Source organism: Silurus meridionalis, chromosome 12 (genome assembly GCF_014805685.1).
Source record: "Silurus meridionalis isolate SWU-2019-XX chromosome 12, ASM1480568v1, whole genome shotgun sequence".
NCBI classification, from domain to species: Eukaryota; Metazoa; Chordata; class Actinopteri; order Siluriformes; family Siluridae; genus Silurus; species Silurus meridionalis.
The window spans coordinates 3,874,099-3,897,582 of NC_060895.1; the positions used below are offsets into that span (position 1 = coordinate 3,874,099).

At 38.8% G+C, this 23,484-nt stretch overlaps 1 protein-coding gene across 2 annotated transcripts in view; it reads right to left on the reverse strand.

Annotated features, from left to right (window-relative positions):
* megf6 (multiple EGF like domains 6) overlaps window positions 1–23,484 on the reverse strand; it is a 59,008-nt gene that overhangs the window by 21,849 nt on the left and 13,675 nt on the right. For both annotated transcript variants that reach the window (XM_046862826.1, XM_046862827.1), the window contains exons 6-18: window positions 17,566–17,688; window positions 12,355–12,477; window positions 10,186–10,311; window positions 8,408–8,530; window positions 7,982–8,104; window positions 7,691–7,828; window positions 7,409–7,531; window positions 5,501–5,623; window positions 5,161–5,391; window positions 3,247–3,378; window positions 687–815; window positions 422–550; window positions 128–262 (exon numbers count right to left, since the gene is read on the reverse strand). In XM_046862826.1, coding sequence (XP_046718782.1) covers window positions 128–262; window positions 422–550; window positions 687–815; window positions 3,247–3,378; window positions 5,161–5,391; window positions 5,501–5,623; window positions 7,409–7,531; window positions 7,691–7,828; window positions 7,982–8,104; window positions 8,408–8,530; window positions 10,186–10,311; window positions 12,355–12,477; window positions 17,566–17,688 — 1,758 coding nt within the window. The remainder of the gene's footprint in view (window positions 1–127; window positions 263–421; window positions 551–686; window positions 816–3,246; window positions 3,379–5,160; window positions 5,392–5,500; window positions 5,624–7,408; window positions 7,532–7,690; window positions 7,829–7,981; window positions 8,105–8,407; window positions 8,531–10,185; window positions 10,312–12,354; window positions 12,478–17,565; window positions 17,689–23,484) is intronic.

Genomic DNA, 23,484 nt, shown 5'->3' on the forward strand with positions numbered 1-23,484 from the left:
GAACGAACAAGAAGTGAGACAGAGGTCTAAAGAAAGAAGGACAGGAAACACCACATCATGTTAAGTTTTTCACCATGTGACAATAATTCAATTGCAATTATTTTATTAACTACATGCCCCAGCGCACCTGCCTGGCAGCGGTCGCCTTGATATCCAGGCTTGCAGGTACATGTCCCGTTTTGGGCGTCACATCCAAGAGAATTCTCCTGAACACAGTCACAGTCATGAGAACATCCACTGCCATACGTCCACCTGGGACATGCTTCATACAGGAAGAAACGAGAGACATTTTTCATTAGAGGTTTTTTTTTGCCATCCTCTTTCTCCACTATACCTCCATCTCTCTTTCTACCTGCTCTCTATACTTCCATCTTACTTCCTCTTCCTGCTTACTATACCTCTATTTAGGTAGGATACTTACACAGATGGCAAAATTTTCCATACAGTCCAGCTGCACAGAAACAGCCTCCATACACACGGTGGCAGCGTCCATTATTGGGGCAGTTACACCTTCTCCTACAGAACTTCCCAAAAAATCCCTGAGGACATCCTAGGGAACAAAACACACAATCTCGAGGTTGTAATCGGAAATGAAAAAGTTTTATAAATGTATTGAAGATGATATAGAACCAGAAATGAAGCAGTGAAAGGAGTGTGTGTGTGTGTGTGTGTGTGTGTGTGTGTACCATCTTCACAGTGCAGGCCTTGGACTCCAGGAGGGCAGAGACACTTCCCACCTACTGGATCGCATTGTCCACCGTTCTGACATGCACACACACTGTTACAGCCGACGCCATACGTTCCCTCCACACAGGCTGAGACAGAGAGATAGAAGTACACTTAGACTTGCACTTCCTTCGGAGCTGCACTTCCTCAGTGAATGCAGACTTCTGACTTTTAAAAAGTAATTTAATTTTGATGCTGTTTTATTTTTATAATAAAATAAAATATTGCTATTTGATGGATGGTTCTATAATTCTGTAGCCACGCTTGAGCAAAACAAACATTTACATTTAAACATGCCAATAACACAACCAAGGAATTTTGAATCTTAACAGAGAGAAAGAGGAGAGACTACATATAAATATCTACCATAACTTACATGTGAATATCCAGTAAATTCAACATAGAAATAAACACAATATTCTATATTCTACATAGAAATAACCACCAAATTCTATATTCTACATAGAAATAACCACCAAATTCTATATTCTACATCTTAATAACAACCAAATCTTCAGACTACATATAAATTCTATATTCTTCGTATAACTAACCCTAACCCAAAGCCACCAAATTCTATATTATTTAATACATAAACAGCAGATTCTATATGTAAATAACCAGCAAATTCTTTATTCTACATATAAATAACCACCAGAATCGACATGTAAATAACCACCAGTTTCTACATGTTTATAACCACCAAATTCTATATTCTACATATAAATAAAAACCAGATTATACATGCAAATAACCACCAAATTCTACATATAAATAACCACCAGATTCAACCTGTAAATAGCCACTAAATTCTACATGTAAATAACCACCAAATTCTATATTCTACATATAAATAACCACCAAATTCTACATGTAAATAACCACCGAATTCTACCTATAAATAACCACATGATTCTACATGTAAATAACCACGAAATTCTATATTCTACATATAAATATCCACAAGATTCTACTTGGAAATAACCACCAAATTTTACATGTAAATAACCACAAGATTCTACATGTAAATAACCACCAAATTCTATATTCTACATATAAATAACCACCAGATTCTACATGTTTATTACCACCAGATTCTACACATAAATAACCACCAAATTCTACATATAAATAACCACCAGATTCGACCTGTAAATAGCCACGAAATTCTATATTCTACATATAAATAACCACCAAATTTTACATGTTAATAACCACAAGATTCTACATGTAAATAACCACCAAATTCTATATTCTACATATAAATAACCACCAGATTCTACATGTTTATTACCACCAGATTCTACACATAAATAACCACCAAATTCACCAGATTCGACCTGTAAATAGCCACCAAATTCTATATTCTACATATAAATACCCACCAAATTCTACAAATAAATAACCACCAAATACTACATGTAAATAGCCACCAAGTTCCACATACAAATAACTACTAAATTCAACATATAAATAACCACCAAAGTCTTTACAATTAGCCTATAAATATAATTTTCACATTTTCAAAATAATTAGCTGGTTATCTCATTGCTTTTTAATAGAACAGTTGAAAAAGGCACAATACAAAATACAAACCAGTACAAAGAGCAACAGAAAATGTGATTGATCTCAATTTCTTCTTGAATTCTAGAATATACAGTAATAGCAGCAGTAGCGTGGTTGAGCACCTATTTGTGAATGAAGGCCAAAGTCCAAAGAAGTGAGTGGCAGGGATCAGGTGCCTGTGGATTATTTTCTGTTTCAGTGAGTAGCAGAAACGTGAATAGAAGAACAGTTTTTGTAAACCGAAACGTGAAAGCAAAACGTGTCTGTGGTAAAAATAAAGGCAATTCTTGCAATTCTTGAAGTCGCCTGCCTCCCATTTCTCCCTCCCTGAGCTAGCAATCTATCCATAATAATAAAATGTTTCAAACATTTGAAAAAAGGCTGAAGGTGAATTGATGTGAAATGTATATCTTAGTGTCAGATAAATATTTACCCTGAGTGTGTGTATGTGGTTTTGTGTCTCCATCTGGATTTCATAAACCTAGTGAGCCACATTCCAGACTCCGCACTTCAGTATGAATTAGCAAAGAAACCGCTAATGCATGAATGCGTGTGTGTGTGTGTGTGTGTGTGTGTGTGTGTGTGTGTGTGTGTGTATGTGTGTGTGTGTGTGTGTGAGGTACGGCAGGTTAGAGACCGTGTTTTCTTATGCATCGGTATTAATATACAGAAAAACCCTTGAGCAGCAAGCACCTACCCATAACTCTTGTATTAATGAAGCCATTACACCACAGCGCTAATCACATCTCAAATCAGACCGGTCAGAAGTTCTACATTCATCTGGTTGGTAAAGCTTTGATGTTAATCGTCAAACATTATTATATTGTACATACATTATGTATACAATCTGACTCCCATTCTTCAAGATATTCCTAAATCCAACCGGTTACTACATCCAACGTTCTGAAGTCAGAACTTTTTCTGAACATTTTAATCAGCACACCTTAGACTCACTTTGGTTGCAGGTGATGCCGGTCCATCCAGGTGTACAAACGCAGCCATCTTTCTCCTCTCTACACACCCCGCCGTTAGTGCAGTTGTCGCAGCTGAGACTGCAGTCTTCACCAAATGAGCCTGCAACACACACTGTCACACAAACACACACAAATGTGTAGACTACAATATACATACACTGGAATGCCTGCCAGTTAATATTCAGCCAAATACAGAGTTAGGTATAAGTATTCACCCCCTTCCTTGGATACTTCCAAATTTTATATTGTCACAGCCTGGATGGATCAAGACAGGGAATGCATTCCAATGAATTTTATCAGGAGTATGGACATGGGTTAACATGGACTTGTTTGAAACCTAAAGCTTTAATATAGGTCGCAACTGTTCATCCAAAAATATATAACATACAACAGCTTTGAATTCAGGTGAGCCAATCAGATTTAAGAAACAAGAAAATCGGTTTGATATAATGGATTTTCTAAATGGTGGCTGTGGCAGCGGGGGCGTGGTTTGTGAATGGAGAGCGAGGCCGGAGGAGACAAGCGGTAAGAATCACACACCTGCATCTACAACACCTCAGAGCGGTCATAGGAACCTTGAGGCAAGTCTCGCAGCAAGCCCAAAGAAGTGTGCATTTGAGCACTAGATTTCTCAACACGATCTGGGTTTCCACTTGGAACAAAACTAAAAAGGAGGTGAGACATTTCCTGTGACTGTTCAAGGTGGTCCACAGACCGCAGGCGCAGGTAGCCGTGGATGATTACTTCTCATGCCAGAGGGGGGAGTCGTTTGCAGGCCCAATAGCTCCCCGACCTGAGTTGGGTAGTGGGGACATGTGGGAGTGGGGGCATGGCCAAGTGCAGGTTTGTGAATTGAGGGCAAGGCCAGAGGAGACAAGCAGAAGAATCACAAACCTGTTGGGAATTTGTCTAATCTGTGTTCTCTGTTGCAGTGAGCGGGGCGAAAAGGACAAGAGGAGAGAGAGAAGGGCGCCTCGTCAGCAAGGGACATGGAAAGGCAAGTGGGTGTGTGCGTGTGTGTAATAAAGCGCGAAAGATTTAAAGAAATAAAGCTGGATCTGCCAGAACTGGTCTCCACCCCACTGTTCTTCCTTCCCCCGAATCGATCGCTCTCCAACAGTGGCCTTGATTACAGCTTGGTTGGTCTTCAAACACCTATACCTTCAAATGTGTTTTCTTACAAACTATGATCCTTTCAGGAACAGGCGTACAGGTGAGGTCAAAAGCTTGCATGCTTATTCCATATGCTATTCCACACAGCAGATGTTTACATCCAGTCCACAAGGAACAACTGAACTTACACAAATGGACCAGACTGATCAATGACACATTGTTCCGTTCCTGAGTCCCTTGTTTAATCCTGGGTACCTGAATAGACCATTTTTTAAAGATACGAGGTGGTAGCTCATTGGTTAAGGCTCTGGGTTACTGATCGGAAGGTCAGGGGTACTGCTAACTGCTACTATTGGGGCCCTTGAACAAGGCCCTTAACTCTCTGTTCTGTAGGGGTGCTATATCATGGCTGAACCTGTGCTCTGACCCTAGCTTCCTAACATCGCTGGGAGATGTGAAGAAAGAATTTCACTGTGCTGTAAAGTATAACGCATTTTTCACTGCGGATTTTTGAGATCCGGATTTCACACTCAGGGCGGCTGAGGGATTTGCATACACACTAATTCAAAGCAGTGCAAAGAAGGTAACAAGATACATTAATATAATGGGGGTGTAAACATTTTTGTAGACGGCGAATACAGTACAGTACACTTCATTTCAGTTCCACACAAAATGTGAAAAAGTTAAAAGAGGGAATCAAATACTTTTGCACATCATCCTCAGGAATATAAACAAAGCTGTGTGTGTATGTTAGTGTGTGTGTGTGTGTGTGTAATCTTACTGATCTTGCTAATCATGGTGAGTTCTCCTCGCTGTTCTAGGCTTCGTGTGTGTCCCGAGTAAGACGCGGGTGTGTCATCAGGGAGGTATGGTGAATGTAGCGCGGCAGTGTATTGCAGAAGTTGAGGGGGTCGTCGGATCAGCAGGTTGGGAAGACGAAGCACTTCTAGCTCTTCTTCATCGCCCTCTGACTCGTCTTCTTCAATAGGTTCAAGATCACTCTCATACAGGGCTGCATAAACACACAAACACAATACACACTCATATATTCACAGCAAGCCAGAAAACAATTCAATAATTCACTCATTCATTCTGAGATGCGTGTTTAGTGCGGCACTCACGAACACAGGTGTGTTGGTCATTTTCCAGCCGGAAGCCCACTCTGCAGAAACACTCGTAAGATCCTGGTATGTTGATGCAGTAGTGGTTACACTCCAGAATCTCGAGCAAACACTCGTTCACGTCTAAAAAACATCGAACACAAATTAATGGCAAAAATTTCACATTTTCAGAGAATTCAAAATTTTTATTCTAATATCAAATTCAACTCATTGGTCAAAAACTGAAGAAGGTAAGAACCAGAAGAGACAAAAATCATGAACGGTAACTAGTAACACACACAGAAAAATTAAGCACTCAATCGTTTTTATGTTAATGCTTTTGTTTATTGGTGTGTTACCTGACTGTGCTCACCAGTACCGTGTTAAGTCTTTAATTAGTTGAGATCTATCTATCTATCTATCTATCTATCTATCTATCTATCTATCTATCTATCTATCTATCTATCTATCTATCGTAATGTGACCTACTGCAACCTATTTGGACTTCTTGTAACCTAGTGGAACTCATTGGACCTAATGGGACCTACTATGACTTTGCCCTATTGCAACCTGTTGCAACTGCAAATTATTGTGACCGAATGTGACAACCTATTGTGAATGGTTAAGACTTTTGTGATTTATTGTGATTTAATGTTACCTTCTGCAACTTGTTGTAACCGACTCTTACCTCTTGCGACTTATTGTGACCTGCGACCTACTGTGAATTATTGTGACCTAATGCGACCTACTGCAACTTACTTTGACAAACTGCAACCTGTTATGACTTATCATGACCTAACGTGACCTACTGCGACCCACTTGTTGTGTCCTATCGTTACCTCTTGCGACTTATTATGACCAAATACGATCTACTGCAACTTACTTTGACCTATTGCGACCTGTTGTAACCTATTGTGACTTATTGTGATCTATTGTCACCAATTGCAACCTAATGTGACTGGTTGTGACTTTTGTGACCTATTGTGAACTATTGCAACTTACTGCGACCTACTGCCACCTATTGAGACTTGGTGTGATCTACTGTTACCTTGCGGCTTATTGTGTACTTTTGCGACTTATTGTGACCTAATAAGACCTACTGCAACTTACTTCGACCTATTGCTAACCTATTTGCTTCTGTCACCAACTGGTAGCTATTGTGACCTATTGTGATTTACTGTGTTCTACAATGACCTATTTATAGCTACTACGACTTGTTGTTACTTCTTGCAACCCTATTGTGACTTATTGTAACCTACAGTGATGCACTGCAACCCATGCGTTTATTGTAATCTACTGTGACCTACTGAGGCGTTTGCATTTCCCAGTTCTGAACCATGAGAGTGTTTTCTTCTTCCGGTTACAGATTATCCAAGTTTAATTTTGCTTTCTGGTGCTTGGTTCCTTCCAGCATGAACTAAAATTATTGATAAAATAATACTTGCTACAGTATTCAATATTATAGCTACAAATGAGGAATATTTAGAACCCCATAAATGAATGCATTAAGTGACTGATTTTGTAAATGACTCATGAAATGATTCTTTAATTGGCTCTAAATATCATTAAATGAATTAACTCCTGGTCACACCTAATCAAAAATGATTAAAACCTGCGATTAGATTGGGATGTGTTTTTGAATATCGTGTTCCACATTTAGTCCCTGTTTGCTTTTACAATAACCTCCACTTCTGGGAAGATGTTCCACTAAATGTTAGAGTATGTTTGTCCAGATTTGTGTTCATTCAGCCACAAGGATGTTAGAAAAGTTAGGTACTGATGTAGGTTTTCTCTAACCCATGAAGCACCATATGGCTGCAAAGTGAGGTGTCCCAATCCTTTTAGGATTTAGGAGACAAAACCCAGAAAGCTAAAAATGAATAATTAAGTTAAAAAAAAATTTAAGTTGAAGAGAAGTTTAACACTCACCATCACATGAGCAGCCGTCTAAGCTGAGTGTGTATCCGGGATTGCAACTACACTCATACCCTCCTGGGGAGTTTTTACAGTTGTGGTGACAGCAAGACTCTTCAGTTTCGCACTCATCAGTGTCTGAAAAAGCCACCCACACACACACACAGACACACACACACACACACACACACACGACAGCCGTTATGATTATAGTACCACCAGTAGCACCAACAGTAGGTGGTAGTATAATTATAATGACTGTCCTGTGTGTGTGTGTGTGTGTGTGTAGTTGTATACCTATACACATCCTGAGGTCCTCTGCAAGCTGGTATCCACGGTAACAGGAGCAGACAGGGCCGGCAGTGGTGTGTTCACAGTGGTGATCACAGCCTCCCTTATCCTTCTCACAGCTGTTCACTATCTCCATCTCAATGCCTGCACCAACACACACACACACACACACACACACACACACACACACACACGCAGAGTAAAAAAAATCAACTCAATTTCAGCACTTAGACATTTTTTAATCAAACATGGCTTCTAACGATGTCTGAGACTGTTTGTGTGTACGCATTGACTCACGATAGCATTGCTTCCCATCCACCCCAAGCTCAAATCCAGGGTTACACAAACACCTGAAGGAGCCTGGAGTGTTCACACAGCCATGAGCACACCCGGTCCGACCCGATACACACTCATCCACATCTAGGGGGAAAGAAAATAAAGCAGTTTAGCCGCTTTGGAGCTCTTTGGATGAATGCTATTCAAACCTGCTAATAGCAGTCTTATAGCTACCACATATTAAGACGCATACAGAAAGCAACGGCGCTAAAATACACTCTGAAGCAGGAGAACCAATTGAATGGATGTTGAACAGTCATTTATAAAGGTTTTTTAATTTGAATGCCTAAATAATGTAAATGTCAATGTAATGTAAATATCTAAATAAATGTAAAGAATAAATTGAATACATTTTTTAATAAAGGAGTTTTCTGGGCCTGTGTTTACCATCACATCCCTTGCGGTCTGGAGCGAGTGTGTATCCCCGTCTGCAGCTGCATTCTGGGATACCTCGATCATTGCTACACAATTGAGCACATCCACCATTATTGTCCAGACATGGGTCCTTTACTGTGCATGCACACAACAAAAACACATACAAAACAAACTTTTATTAGACTAGAGGACTCTGTGAGTATGTGTATATATACTTTATCTGACACACCTCACAACTATTTTATTTTATGTTTTTAAGGGACACTACTACAGAAATGAAACTTGGATATAATTTAGAGAGTCAATGTGAGTCAATGTGCAGCTTGTATAGCAGCAAAGATTTACTTTCCTCTAAAAATAACTCAACATACAGCCATTAATGTCAAAATAGCTGTCAACAAAAGTGAGTACACCCTAAGTGAACATGTCAAAACTGTGTCCAAAGTGAATTCACCAGAGCTGCACAGGTTGTTGCTGGGATCCTCTTCCACTCCTCTATAATGACATCACAGAGCTGCTTAAAGTTAGACACATGGCGCTTCTTCACCTTCCGCTTGAGGATCCCCGCAGTTGCTTAATAGGGTTCAGGTCTGGAGACGCACTTGGCCACTCCATTACATTCACCTTCGTCAGCAAGGCAGTTGTCGTCTTGTTGTCATCAGTTGTGTTTGTGGTTATCATCATGTTGGAAACCTGCCATCTGGCCCAGTTTCTGCAGGGAGGGCATCATTTTCTGCTTCAGAATGTCACAGTACATGTTTCCTCAATGAACCGCAGTTCCCCAAGACCAGCAGCACTCATGCAGCCCCAGACCATGATACCACCACCACCATGCTTGACTGTACGCAAGACACAATTTTCTTGGTACTCTCGCCACACATGCGGGACACCATCTAAGCCAAACAAGTTTATATTGGTGTCATCAGACCACAGGATTTGGTTCCAGTGATTCATGCTCTTGGACAGAATATTTACACCAAACTGTTTGTAGGCTTTCTTGTGAGCCGGGTTTCCTCTGGAACGACAGCTATGCAAACTGACTTGTTTCAGTGCGTGGCATACGGTCTGAGCACTGACAAGCAGACCTTTTGCTTCTGCAACCTCTGGCAGCATAAATGCACCTGACACACAGTACAAGGATCAACGTCTTTGATGGACACTTGTGAGGCCTGTTTTGAGTGGAACCCATCTTGGAAAACCTCTGTATGACCCTGAAGAGCAACAATTCTAATTCTCAAATCCTCTGTGAGTCTTTAACATGAGGTGCCATGCTTAACATCCAGAATTGTACAAAAAGCACCAAATTTTAACTACTCTAATAAAAGATACACAGTTTTGTTTGATCCTGTCAAGCAGACAAAAACATGAACATGATGAATAGGACTGGCTTTGCATTGTTACTTGACGTACAGCTGTTTTCACTTAGGGTGTATTCACTACTCAATTTTGACAATAATGGCTGTATGTTGTGTTATGTTTAGAGGACAGTAAATTTGTACTGCAATACAAGCTGCACATTGACTCCTCTAAAATATATCCAAGTTGACTTTCTATAGTGTTTAGTATTCTATAGTATATATATGTACATACACACAGATGGTCCCTGAGTTTCAATGGTTCAAATTAGAATTTTTTCGATCTTATGATGATCCACGCACCCACTGCCACATACATTTTATATAGTACTGTACTATAAATTTCTCTATCCTGCTAAGCACCAGCATTTTGCTGTGTGTGTGTGTGTGTGTGTGTGTGTGTGTGTGTGTGTGTGTGTGTCTTTGTATGCTTACACTCGCAGTGTTTGCCATCACTCTTTAGCCGGTACTGAGGACGACATTCACACTTGTACTGTTCATCTCCAAGGTCCAGACACCTGTGCTCACAACCTCCATTCTTTACAGCACACGATTTTACAGCTATGTGAAAACACACACACACACACACACACACACACACACACACACACACACACACACACACATACATTTTTACTTCCATTTGTGTGTAGAAAATGTGAATTATTATATTTTTAAAAAATGGTAAATTTGGAAAATTTCTATTTAAAATTACTTCAAAATGTTTTTTGCTCTTGCATATAAACATATATATTTATATATATATATATATATATATATATATATATATATATATATATATAACTATTAATATTATTATTATTATTATGATTAAACTAACGTGGGCTGCTGTGATTTAGGGGTTTTTTTTTTTTGCTTTTGGCTTTTTTTATTCTTAATCATTCCATAGAAAAACAACACAGAACGTTTTATTCACAACATAATCAACTTGTGCTTGTTAATATTATGAACGGCAGCTACACTAATTCCTCTCCACTGCTTCTCTCTCTCTACCCATCCAGAGGTTGCGACAGTTTCAGTTGTGTCTCACCGCATGAAGATTATGGACCTTCACAGAGTAGATGCCGATCCCGCAAACATTCTGAATCAGCTAGAGACGTACCAGCGCCATTTGGATCCCACTTAATGTAGAGTTTGGACAATGGACCTCTTTGAAAATGTAAAGGCTCTGGCATTGAGGAGTTGGTGTTGGATCTATAATGATCTCAGATGTTGAACTCTTTTATGAGTTGCTCAGTAGCGCCTGGTTCCACAAGGACATTACTAATAATCACACACTCCGGTACTCATGGAAGTTCTCACTCTCCAGTGTCCAGAGTGTAGAATCACGCTCTTAATAACACCCAAATGATGATGGGTTCCCCTTTGAGTCTGTTTCCTCTCCAGGTTTCTTATTTATAACATCTAAGGGAGTTTTCCTTGCCACAGTGTCCCCAGGCTGCTCATCATTCTTAAGTTTTGTACAACTGCTTTGAGACAATGTCCATTATGAAAAGCCCTATAGAAATAAACTTGAACTTCAAGATCTGCTGAAATTTGCCAAATTTCACAAAAATAAAAAGATTTTATTTCTATCTGTATTTTATTTTTTATTTTTTTTGGAACAGATTATTTAAACACAAAAATGTGTTCGTATCCAGTTAGGTTTTTTACTATTGATACTCTACATACGTCATTGTTTGTGGACACCTCACCATAAGTTTTGTATCTGCTTTTTGAAAATCCTATTCCACATTTAGTCCCCATTTTCTTTTATAATAATCTCCTCACTTCTGGGAAGCAGGAAAGGTTTTGTTTGTGGAGATTTGTGGAGATTTATTTAGCAACAAAGGTGAGGTTAGGAGGCCTAGGTTGTAGTCAGTGTTCCCATACATCTTGCTCAATAGGGTTGAGGTCAAAGCTCTACAGCAGGAGATCTTCCACTCCAACCCATGTAAAGCATATCTTCATGAAGCTGGCTTTGTGTTGGAACGGATTTGGGTCTCCTAGCTCAAGTGAAGGGAAGATTTCATATTACCTCATCTGCATATTCCTATGTAAAGGTTTCAAAACTTTGTTTTTTGACATCTGAACATTTTGACATTCAGAAATTCAGAGTTCAGATCTGCTGTCTTATCCCGAGTACATCTCCAGATGTTTTCTAGTGATGACATAGCCAAGTTTAAGAAGATGATATGAACAGAACTTGAAACCAGCAAATGGATACAACAATAGCATAATGATATAACCATACAACAAATCCTAAGGTTTTCATCTTTGCCTTTTTAAACTACATGACACTAAAAAATTCTATATTTTTCACGCCATCAATTATAATAGTTAACATTCCCTTAATAATATACTTCAAATTTGCTTGTCACTATTAGCAATAAGTGCAAAACACTTGAATCTGCATTCCTAGGTACCCCAGTATTAGAGAATGTGTACAATTTCGCATTATTATTGGCTCCCTACCCTATTGTGGTCACCTGTTCTGTGGTAAATCTTTAATAGGTTCAACTATTTCTACCATGTTGTGAGACCACGTCTCATATGTCTTTGTATCTGGCTTCGTGTGGCTGTATGAAACATACAGGTGCTTACCTAAGCACGTTCGAGCATCGGCGTGCATGCGGAAACCCTCGGCGCACTCGCAGTGGTACGAGCCAATCGTGTTGATGCAATTCTGCTGACAGCCACCGTTCATTTCCTCACACTCGTCGATATCTGCAAAAGACACACACACACACATATGTTATTTACACTTACAACACACACTCGCAGGTCAGCACTACATGCATAGAAACTGCTCACGTCTCATATTTATTCGTATTATAATCGTAAATAAAGTTTTACATTTACAGCATTTATAAGCTGCATGAATCTACACTCTGGGAAAAAAAGAAATCAGCCTGCGCTCTTATTTTACTTCAGTGTAGTTTTTCTAAAGGCCTTTAGTGCTGCTGTTCAACAAAAGTCAAGCAGGTTACAGCATTTGGCAGACCCAATGCAGCAGCCGAGAAGTGCAAACAAATGAACAAATCAGAAAACAGATGAAATCAGAATATAAATGAACAAATTCGAAAACAAATTAACCAATCCGAAAACACAAGGACAATTCAAACAAACCCGGAAAAACTAGGTAAAGTTTGTGAATGGAAAACTATCATTAGATGCGACATCTAACATTCAAGATTCAAAGTTGCACAACTGGAAATTATTGGTTTAAAGTAAACGCAGAACTATTCACATGTATAAGAAGAAAGGTTCCTACTTCATGTATTAATTTGTTTTGCACTACCTGGCCACCGTTCAGTGCCCCCCCCCCCATGCACCAAACCTGCTCCATGAAGATACCGCTTAAATGGATTGGAGTGGAAGATCTTGAATGGCCTGATATAGAGCTCTGATCTCAACCCTAATGAACACCTTTGGGACGAATTGGAACACTAACTGCACCTTAGGCTTCCTCACCTCACCTACATCACCTCACGTTTACCAACACCCTTCTGGCTGAAGGAAATCTTATGCATCTTCACAAGTACACTCTACAATCTAGTGCAAGTATTGAAGTATTTTTTTTATTTTTATAACAGCAAACAGGGACTAAATGTGGAATAGGATGTTCAAAAAGTGCATTGGAGAGTTCCATTTCATCTCATGTGAAATATCCACTATACCTTATGAACTGAGACGGATAATGAGATGGATAATGAGATGAGTAATATTGTTTCATTCAAACAATAAAAAGAAGTCTGTTGTTTATTAGGGACCTGTAGACAATACTGTTCTTAATAAAGAAGAGCTGGAAGAAAGACATATTTCCAAAAATGGCTAGAGTCAATGACCTACTTCAGAAACCCATAAAACCATTTTCACATACGACTCGAATAAAGAGTACAATCTTCCCTTTAACCGGAGTGAGACAAAGGACCGAGACAAACAATTGCGACCTTCATTTTGTCTTTCGCCGATGAAATTGAAATGACACACAGACGCACACACCATTAGCTCATGTCATGGTTCTAAGCTGATATGCATTAAACTTTTTATTAGCTTTAATTATATGATGTCATTGTCGTTTAAAAACATAATTAAAGCCCAAATGATGACCTGGGAAGTGGAAAATGTGGAAAAATATTGCGAAAAAAAAAATGATGCTTTCAAGTCCCTCACACTTTTTCCGATTACAACGAATAAGCCTGTAACAGACAGGGATCCCATTTCAGTGGAACACAATCAGTACATGATGATGAAAATGAAAAGCAATTCTATTTACTAAATTTATACTTTGAATTCTATTTACTATATTAACATAATTGAATTCATCCTGAAAAATATTTATGGGCAGACTGAAGGTTTGACAACCTTAAATCATAAGATCTTCAAACCTAGTGCCCAAAACCTAAAGAAATAAACCGACATAAGAATTTAAGTTTTGTTTTTCAGTCTGATTTAATGCGAGTCAATGATTTCTGAGGTTTTTTAAGTGTTTTTTTATCTCCTTCCTTTTGCATACCCTGACTGATTCAAATTCACAGTTAAATGCATCACTGCTGTGTAAGGAAGTCTTGTATAAAAAAAAATAACATGCTGTAGCTTTTAGAACTCTGGAACATCCATTTGAATGTTTGAGTGCTTTATGGAACATGCTTCTGTGTGCAGGGAACACAAACAGATCCAGTTTTTCTCAGGAGGAATGTACAGTACCTGTCTATTACTGCACTGAGATTTAGGGAACATCTGCTCAATGCATCTAGATCAGAGCTGCTTCCTGTGTGTGTGTGTGTGTGTGTGTGTGTGTGTGTGTGTGTGCATTCCAGGAGACAGACAAACTAACAGTGTGTATGCATAGTTTTTATATTATATTATAGAGAAATGCAGTATAACAGAGCGCTGTATCAGACAGGAATCTCATACAGTGAGAATGAATTGCATCACTAAAGCAAGAGACCCAATGAACACAATTCAGCACGTCTCCTTTCACTGGAGCCACAGCTGCACCGCCAGCATACGTCATCTCTAACAGAAGCTTCGATATTAACCTTATAAAATGGAGGTTTTCTGTGCATTTTTAAATTGTGCCAAATATTTGTGCAAAATCTAGAGTAAAGGTTATAATGGTTCATATATAAATGGTTCATATAATATATATATATATATATATATATATATATATATATATATATATATATATATATATATATATATATATATATATCTTCATGTTGTCCACATTGTACTTGGAAAGTCTGTCTTGTAAATGCAAAATGTAAGTCATAGATAGATAGATAGATAGATAGATAGATAGATAGATAGATAGATAGATAGATAGATAGATAGATAGATAGATAGATAGATAGATAGATAGATGTATAGATAGATAGATAGATAGATGATAGATAGATGTATAGATGTGTGTGAGAGACTCTAGCGTACATGCTACTCATTCTGAATCCAACCTCCCGCTGAGCTTTACATATAAAATTTTATACACTTTAATAAAAGTGAAGAAATTAGCATGGACAGATTATATGCTTTACTTTGTCACTTTGGCAGAATCAGTAATAGACAGAATGTTAAAACATGGGGCAATTTAAAAGTGTAATAACTCTCCTGCTAGCACATCTATGCAACAATGACCTCACAGTTAAACGATACAAGATTATGCTAGCTATTATTAAGCTATGATCTTCAATAATAAGGATATCAATAATACATTTTTTGCTTTGTAACAATCAAATGTTTTTCAGTCAATTAATCAAAAATTACGATCATTGCCAAAGTGCTTTGGCTTAAATCTCAAGATTATATTAATACAAGATTATTGACCATAAATGTATCCCTAATGAGTGAGCCAGTGGCGACGGTTGTAGGCTAACCTGCAATTTTGTAAATTCACAGTTTATCATTATTTCTTGTTTATTCTCATATATTCCCATTCATTCCGATGGAAGGTTTCCAGTCTTTTTCAAGTTTATATAATCTCACCTCACCAAACACTCATTGTCTGTTGTGGCTGCTGTGTCTTCTGTGGTATAGGTTATGGGTTTCTGGCATTTGTTGTTAGCTGTTTGCTTTCTTGTCAGTGTATTTTAAGTGCACAAAGAGATGAAATATCTGCTTTTTCCTCTTTAAAGAACAGTTTAATCTTGCTGGTCTTGAAACCACTTAGCTGAGGTATTTTCAACTGAAGGTTTTTTGCTGTTAGGGGTTTTAGCATCAACCTATGCTAATCAAGCTAATCTCTGAATTCACAATCTTATGATTTTTGCTCAATTCTTCTTTTTTTCATGTTTCACTATCTATATTTTTAGTGAATTATTTCTTATATAGAGCAAATATACCACATAATCGCTAAGATTAGCTAGCTAGATTAGAGTACAATTCCTGCAGCTAAATGATTCCTTATTTTATGTCAACCATCAATTGAAGCAACCTAACAGATTGTGTATTTAGCCAAGGATTGCAGACTGAATGTAGTTCTCGCTTGTTCCAGCCATTTTGATACGTTCTAATCTCAATCCAACGTATGACTTTCAGATGTTGAGGGGATGCACGGCAGTGTGCGAGTCTCAACCACTACGACGACTGAAAACCTACCTTTTCCTGGAATACCTAAATTTTCCAAGTTTGTAGAATTCGAGTTATATTTATATTAAGTTTGTAATCTTGCGTACCAGTGTAGATTTATTCATTACTAGAGACTCAAAGCACTTTTGTACGTCGTTTTGGATAAGGGCGTCTGCTAAATGCCACAAATGTAAATGTAAATGTAAACCACTAAGTGACCTGCTGTAGATCTTTGACTCTGGAGCATGATTTAATATAAGCCCTGCTACATTGCCCCAGACAGTTTGAAAATGGTAATACAATCCTGTGGGGTGGGCGGATTTGGGGCATTCCACATCTCTCGAGAGCCCTACACTTTTATGAAGATCTCCCCTGCTATGGCCCTCTTTCTTTTTTATCTTTCCCTCACATCTTCTCTTTATCACTGTTTCATTTTATCAAAACCATGCCACAAGTACTGTATTTCCTCAAACGTATAGTGTTCATTCAGCACCTTGTGTTCTCATGTTCTCTATAACAAGACAAGAAGCGACTGCTGCCCTTAGACCTGTTCCCTCTGTCTCTCTAACCCTCACTTACTGCACCCTTAGACCTGCATCCCGCTCAGAACGCAAGATTCAGCACTACAACAGCGTGTCGCAAGATCAAGTCAGCAAATTCTTTCCTTCAAAACAATGGTAGCATGTGTTTATTCACCACAGGACTGGAAATCATAAATTAGCTAGCCTGCCAAAGAAGTCACAGTTCCAAGGTGAGGCTCAGTCCAGAGTTTTGCTGCACAGAAAGCAGCAAAAAATAGTAGCTAATATAATGTAATAACATCTGGCAAGCTGCTTAGGTAGTTAAGTTTGCTAATGCAAATGAAGGCTACTATTCTTTTTGAAATAACTAGCTAGCTAGTTAGCTGCCAGTAAATCAAAGTTTGTTATACAATATCCTCATTTTATTTATTACTATGCCAAATATACCACACCATCACTAAAATTAGCAAGCCAATAAATGACGTGAATAGTGTTGTTCTTTATTTTTTAAGCTAATTATGTAGCTAAAGTAGCTCATGCAAAGATGGTCAAAACTCTCTGACACATTTCTGTCCCAGAAGGAGTTATTAAATCATTTCAGAAGATAGGATTTGATGCCAACCTCCCGACTTTGGCCTCAAAGCAAGCCCAGAATTAGCTTCCTGGGCATGTCAGATGAGGTATTCTGTTAATAATAACATGATTAGCATATGGATGTTACCCTGGCAGGTTTTGCCATCCAGTCCGAGCATGCTGCCCTCAGGGCATTTACAGTAGAAACTGCCGATGGTGTTGCAGCATGTTCCCTCACATCCTCCGTTTGAGCTCTCACACTCGTTCACATCTGCACAGAAAGAGAGACAGAGAATGACCGATTAAGAAACAGAGCACTGAAATACCAACACTGTACAGTAGGACATTAAATTCACAGAAATCACAAAGAGTATTTGAGGATTTTAGAAACTGATGTAGACTCGTTCTATTGTTAGCAACCGAAGGGTGTAAGTGAGCCAGGACCGAGTCCAAACATAACAGAGATGATAAGGGTTAAGAACTTTGCTGAAGAGCCCTTAGAACTTATTATTATTCTTTCGACTTTTCCCATTAGGGGTCGCCACAGCGGATCATCCTTCTCCATACCCCCCTGTCCTCTACATCTGCCTCTTTTACCCCAACCACCTGCATGTCTTCCCTCACCACATCCATAAACCTTCTCCTTTGTCTTCCTCTTTGCCTCCTTCCTGGTGGCTCCATCCTCAGCATTCTCCTACCGATATACCCCATGTCCCTCCTGCAAGTGCAAGTGGCAGTATAATTGCTTTGAGAGAAAATTGTATTCTGTAATTGCATGTGTCTTCTTTTGAAAAGCTTTTTCAAGGCTTGGACATTGGTACCAATATGAATTCCCGGCTGCGCCATTGACCTCACACCACGTGTTTATGGGACAAACGGGTTCAAGCGATAACTAAAGATAGACGACTCGAAGTACCCATGGATGCACTGACCAAGAAAACATGCTAAAATGGCCCTGCTCAAAAGTATAAACTTATAGTCTTCTAAACTTTATAATCAGGGGTTAAAGGTTCACGTCTGTGTTGTCGACCGAGTTGCCTGAATAGACCCAGATGCGTTTTAAGCACTGATTTCGCACATAAACATCACAGGTTTTTCTAATCAAATCCCCCAGCTGAGGAGAGGAGCTTGCTTTTAGATGCTCTCACATCTGTTTGTTCTCGAACCCTTCATCCACCTTTAACTGACACACACACACGGAAACACACACATATATATGTGTACACACACACACACTGTGTTCAAATAGGTTCCAGCTTGCTTGTTTGGTTAAACCTTGTTAAGCCACTTCCCTCAGGAAATAATGTCTGCAAATGACACACACATACACAAGGACATGCCAAGCTTTCAAACAGGTCCATTGGCTATTTATTTTCATAGTAGTATCATTGGATATTATCATCTTTTGTTTTTGCAATGAATTCATTGTGAAATCCGTTTATCACATCATTACTCAGTGGTAAAGGTTGGTGTGTGTGTGTGTGTGTGTGTGTGTGTGTGTGTGTGTGAGACTGGCAGCTTTAGTTGCATCCATTTGCTTCTTCTATCTTGGAGAAAGAAGGAAGCCTTCTATGTCCACGTAAAATATTCTCTCAACAGAGGTGAAGGCCTTAGACACAACCTCACAATTTTTCATTTATCCCCAAGAAGACCAAGACGTCTTCACATGTCCACTAGAAATGCCACACCTAGGGACCCCCATCCATCCCTAACTCTCTGTCTCTGGGGTAGTTACATCTTAACGACTCCCCTTACTCCTGACACCCTCTGCACTCTTACCTCCCCCTTGTCCCTTAACAAGGGTATCCAGGGAAGGGAGGATCCTCACACTGGAGCATACAAATTTGTGGAATCCTGCTAACATTTCAAAACGTTTCAATCCAACCAGATAGGTCCAGTTGACATGGCTCAACTTCAAGATAACCACACCTGGATAACTGAGAATCTTCACGGACATCAGAAGAATACAACCTTTATCTGCTATTTTGCATTGTAGCCTGTCTGTGGAGCCGGAGAAACCAAGGATGGGTCGCCATTAAAGCATCCCAGGCCACACCCACACTTGATCTCTAAGGCTCCACATCATTAGCATCATCCGGATTGGACATGTAGAGATGAAGACCATTTTCTCTTCATGCTAATACATTTATAGCTCTTCTCCACCACCAGTCATCAATTGATCCATTTTGGTTTCAAAGCCAACACCTGGCTGTCATCTTTCCTTCCTTTTTTCGAATAACCCCTTTTCTTATTGATCAAATTCACTACACTGTCATGAATCTTCCAGTGACTGCAACTAACAAGGCTAAAAAGTAAAAGAAATTTGTCCATAGTGATGATCTGGAAAATGTTTCAAGTATCACAATCGTAACATAGAGTTAAAATGTTTGCTAGAAAATTCAGCTTGGCTTTTTTTTAGCAAGCACACTGGCCACCTGTTTTTTGTTACCCAGAAACTGCACTATACAGGCTGAAAACTGGTTGGCTAGTAAAGTCTATCAATACAGTAGAAAGAGTATATGCTTTTGATTTCTTTTTATTAAGTTTCTAATGTAGCACATCTTGTTTGGCTTTAGACAAGAAGTTGTTATCTAGTGGTGGGTTTTGGATTTACAGTTCTTTGAAGAGATTTCCGTTAGGCTAGTATCTTTTTTTTTCTTCTCATGTTTAACTGAAATTTGTTTAGTTTATTTGTTGATACACTTCCACAGTATCCACCTATGGCTGCACCTTGTTATCCTGGCCATGAATACCACAAAAAAGGATTTAGACAAGACCTACACCAACCTTAAACTGTTTCAACTTATCAGTTTCATACAATATATATCTTAAGATCTTGTAAAAAAGTGTTGGCATGGTATTAGAAATGCAAATGAAAACAATAAAAGTGATACTAGCTAAAGGTTGTGGAAACAGTTTTAATGTGCCGGTCACAGTTACTTTATCGTGTTTTTCTCTCCATCGATTGTATGATTCTGGGTTTCGTATTAAATCTGAGCTATATCCAGGATAAACCAGAAGCCGAAACAAGTGCTGATTTGTTTTACAGACTCAGCTGCAGCAACCTGGGCTACAAGGGCTTAGTTTCATGAAATACAAGACTTCAATTTTAAAATATGACTGACAGTCACTAAAGAGTAGAACCTGCTTGATTCCATTCCACAATAAAATTGCTTCAGATCTAGAGGTTGCAGATGTTTACTTTAGACATAAACTCTATCCATTTGCTGAACTTGCAAACTTCCATTTCAACCTCCACCACACCAGCACCACATGATAGACCTGCTACATGGGGTGAGGTGTGAGGGGGCTCCTCTTACTACAGTATTACTCCAGAACATTTTTGTCTTTAAACTCACTCAGCAGCATAGCAGACCACCAAGAATCCACCAAGACCAAGCGTACATACTGTACATGCCATTCCAACAAATGAATGCTTGCTTAGTTCATTCTGAGAGTTGTCTGGCTGAACTAAGACTCCTTCTGAAGGAATTCTTAAGAGCCATCATATATTCTGTGGCTCTGTGTATATTTGCTGAATTCGACCTGATGAGTTCTGTCCAAGTTTTATCAACCAAGTATTAGTCCCTATCTTGAATCATTAGGGGGCCAAGCACTGAAAACGCACTAATGGAATCGTATTTCTTTTATTTTTAAGAGGCCAAGCACCAATTATCCTTGCTAAGGTAGCCAATGGCAGCCCATTTAACGCTTCATACACTTTTAATGAAATTCGAATAAAAACAAGGGAATAGTCTCAGCTTCCTCCACAGCAATTCTGCCTGCCATTCAAATGCCCCAACGCCAACTATATGTCAAACTTGTCAGGTTTAACCATGATAATGCGACAACCCAAAGTCATACAACTTTAATTCGACGTTTACCGTGAAGTTTAAGGTAAATTATGAAATGAGGGAAGCGGTAGCTCCAAGTTTAAGACATTGGACTTTGGCTCGGAAGGTCATGAGACTTTAACTGCTCAGTTGTAATTGGCTCTGGAAAATGGTGTCTGCCAAACACTTTAAATGAATACCATGGCAATCATTACAAATATTAGATCCCACCATCATGATTTTTAATATGCAGGAGCGAAATCACCAAACAGGACATAAGGGCGTATTTCGGAAAAGGTGTGACGCCTTCAGATTACCCTCATACACTAATAAATGTGTGAAATACTTGGAGTGGTAAGGTTTAGCTTGAGGGGTTAGCGGTTACAGCTTTTCCAGTAAATTCCTACAATAACCTCGGGTTTCTTCTCTGGTCGTGTAGGTGGATATTTATTTAAAGACATCAAAACTGTATTCTCATGAAAATCTTGACTTTCTCATTGTTTCCTTGACGTTTGGATTCCCTTTTTTCTTCCCCGATACACAAACTCGCATGGAAAGTTCATTGAGGACAGTGCAGAAGGGTGTCTCAGGAATATCCGCTGTCCCTGTACCCCAGGAGACATGCTGTAATGACTCGGACAGAGATTGCTGGAAAACGTATGCAGACTAAACAGTGATGGGGCTGTTTTAACGAGTCGGGTGTTTTACACACTTGCAGTGCAAACGCATTAAGAATGTAAATTTAAAAAGAATACAACAGTGATGTAAAATATTTGTACTTTGTTACTGTAATTAAGTAATTTTTTGGCTAATTTCTAGTTTTACTCTTTCAAAGATAAAAATTGTACTCCAATCTATTTTAGCTGACAATGAGCTTTACCAATAACATTGCACCTTTGTTGAAGGGGTCATTGAGGCTTAACACTCCCCGACCTACATCTGCTGCCTGTGAATGACTTTTTAGTACTGCTGGTGTCATTTTCAGTCCAAAAAGAGCTAGCTCCAAATGTTTGGAACATTTATTGTATTTGTCTATTGAATTCTATTGGTTCTTCAACTATGTGACATGATGCAGTAATTCTATTTGTTAATAAAGATCCCTTTTCTGGTGTGTTAAAGAGATTGTTGTGTTGATTTTTGGTTAATGCAGTATTGAGGTGTGCAATTCGATTAGTATTTTAGGAAATCAAACATCACAAATCAACTGTTTTTAGCTTTTCTCTAACATTAGTCTCAGTGTTAAGGACTAGTGCATATTTGAGCCTACGTTCAATACGAGTAAAATCTTGTTTTAACTTGTAATGGAGTAAGTTTTGCAGTAAGGTATCTATACTTTTATTCATGTATGATTTTCAGGTGCTCCTTACACCTGAGCTTAGTGCACTAATGAGCTCACTTCAGGGCGACCAATGCAACCCGATAACATGAATCAAACACATGCCCAAATATATGTATTGAATCTAGAAGACGATCCGTATTTGAATATCCACTAGTTTTGGAAAATATGGAACACATTAAAAATGTGGATCACTAAGATCACTCTTCATCTCTCAAGTGTGTACAACCCACTTGTAAGGTCCCAAGATAAACAGCTGAAGGTGTCTGATTTAGCACCGGACTAGCCGTGCTAAGCTTTGTGTAAACACTGACTTGAGCTTCCTGAGATTTTATTACAAAGGCAACCCCCCTCCCCACCCACACACTCACACACTCTCACACACACACATGGAGTCTCTTTGAAGTCTCTGTAAAGACACATCTAAATATGAATCCAAAATGATTCATAGCTCAAATTCACTGCTTTGTTAACATTTCTTCAGCCATCGTTGATTACATGGAGCTTGCAGTGTCAGCAATTTTGTAGCGTTAAGATTTTACCCCATAGGAAAATCTTTAGGCAAGAAAAGGTTGTACATTTTGCATTCTGGTTTGGTACCCCATGCATTGCTTGAGGCTAATTTTAACAAAAGTATCAAAGAATAGAAAGTTCAATATTCTGTACTTTAATTCATTAATGAAGAATTAAAGACAGTTCCCAATAAACCAATGCCTTTTCACTTGAATATGAGACCCTTTACGATGCCCCTGATGTAATGCATCGATTTAAAAACTGCGCATTGGATACAAATTTGCGCTATACTTTTATTACTTACAAAGTGACCAACTATTTGCGGCCAATATTTATGTAGATTGATTTCTCCTCGCTAAACTGTTTCTCTCAGCACCACTGCTGC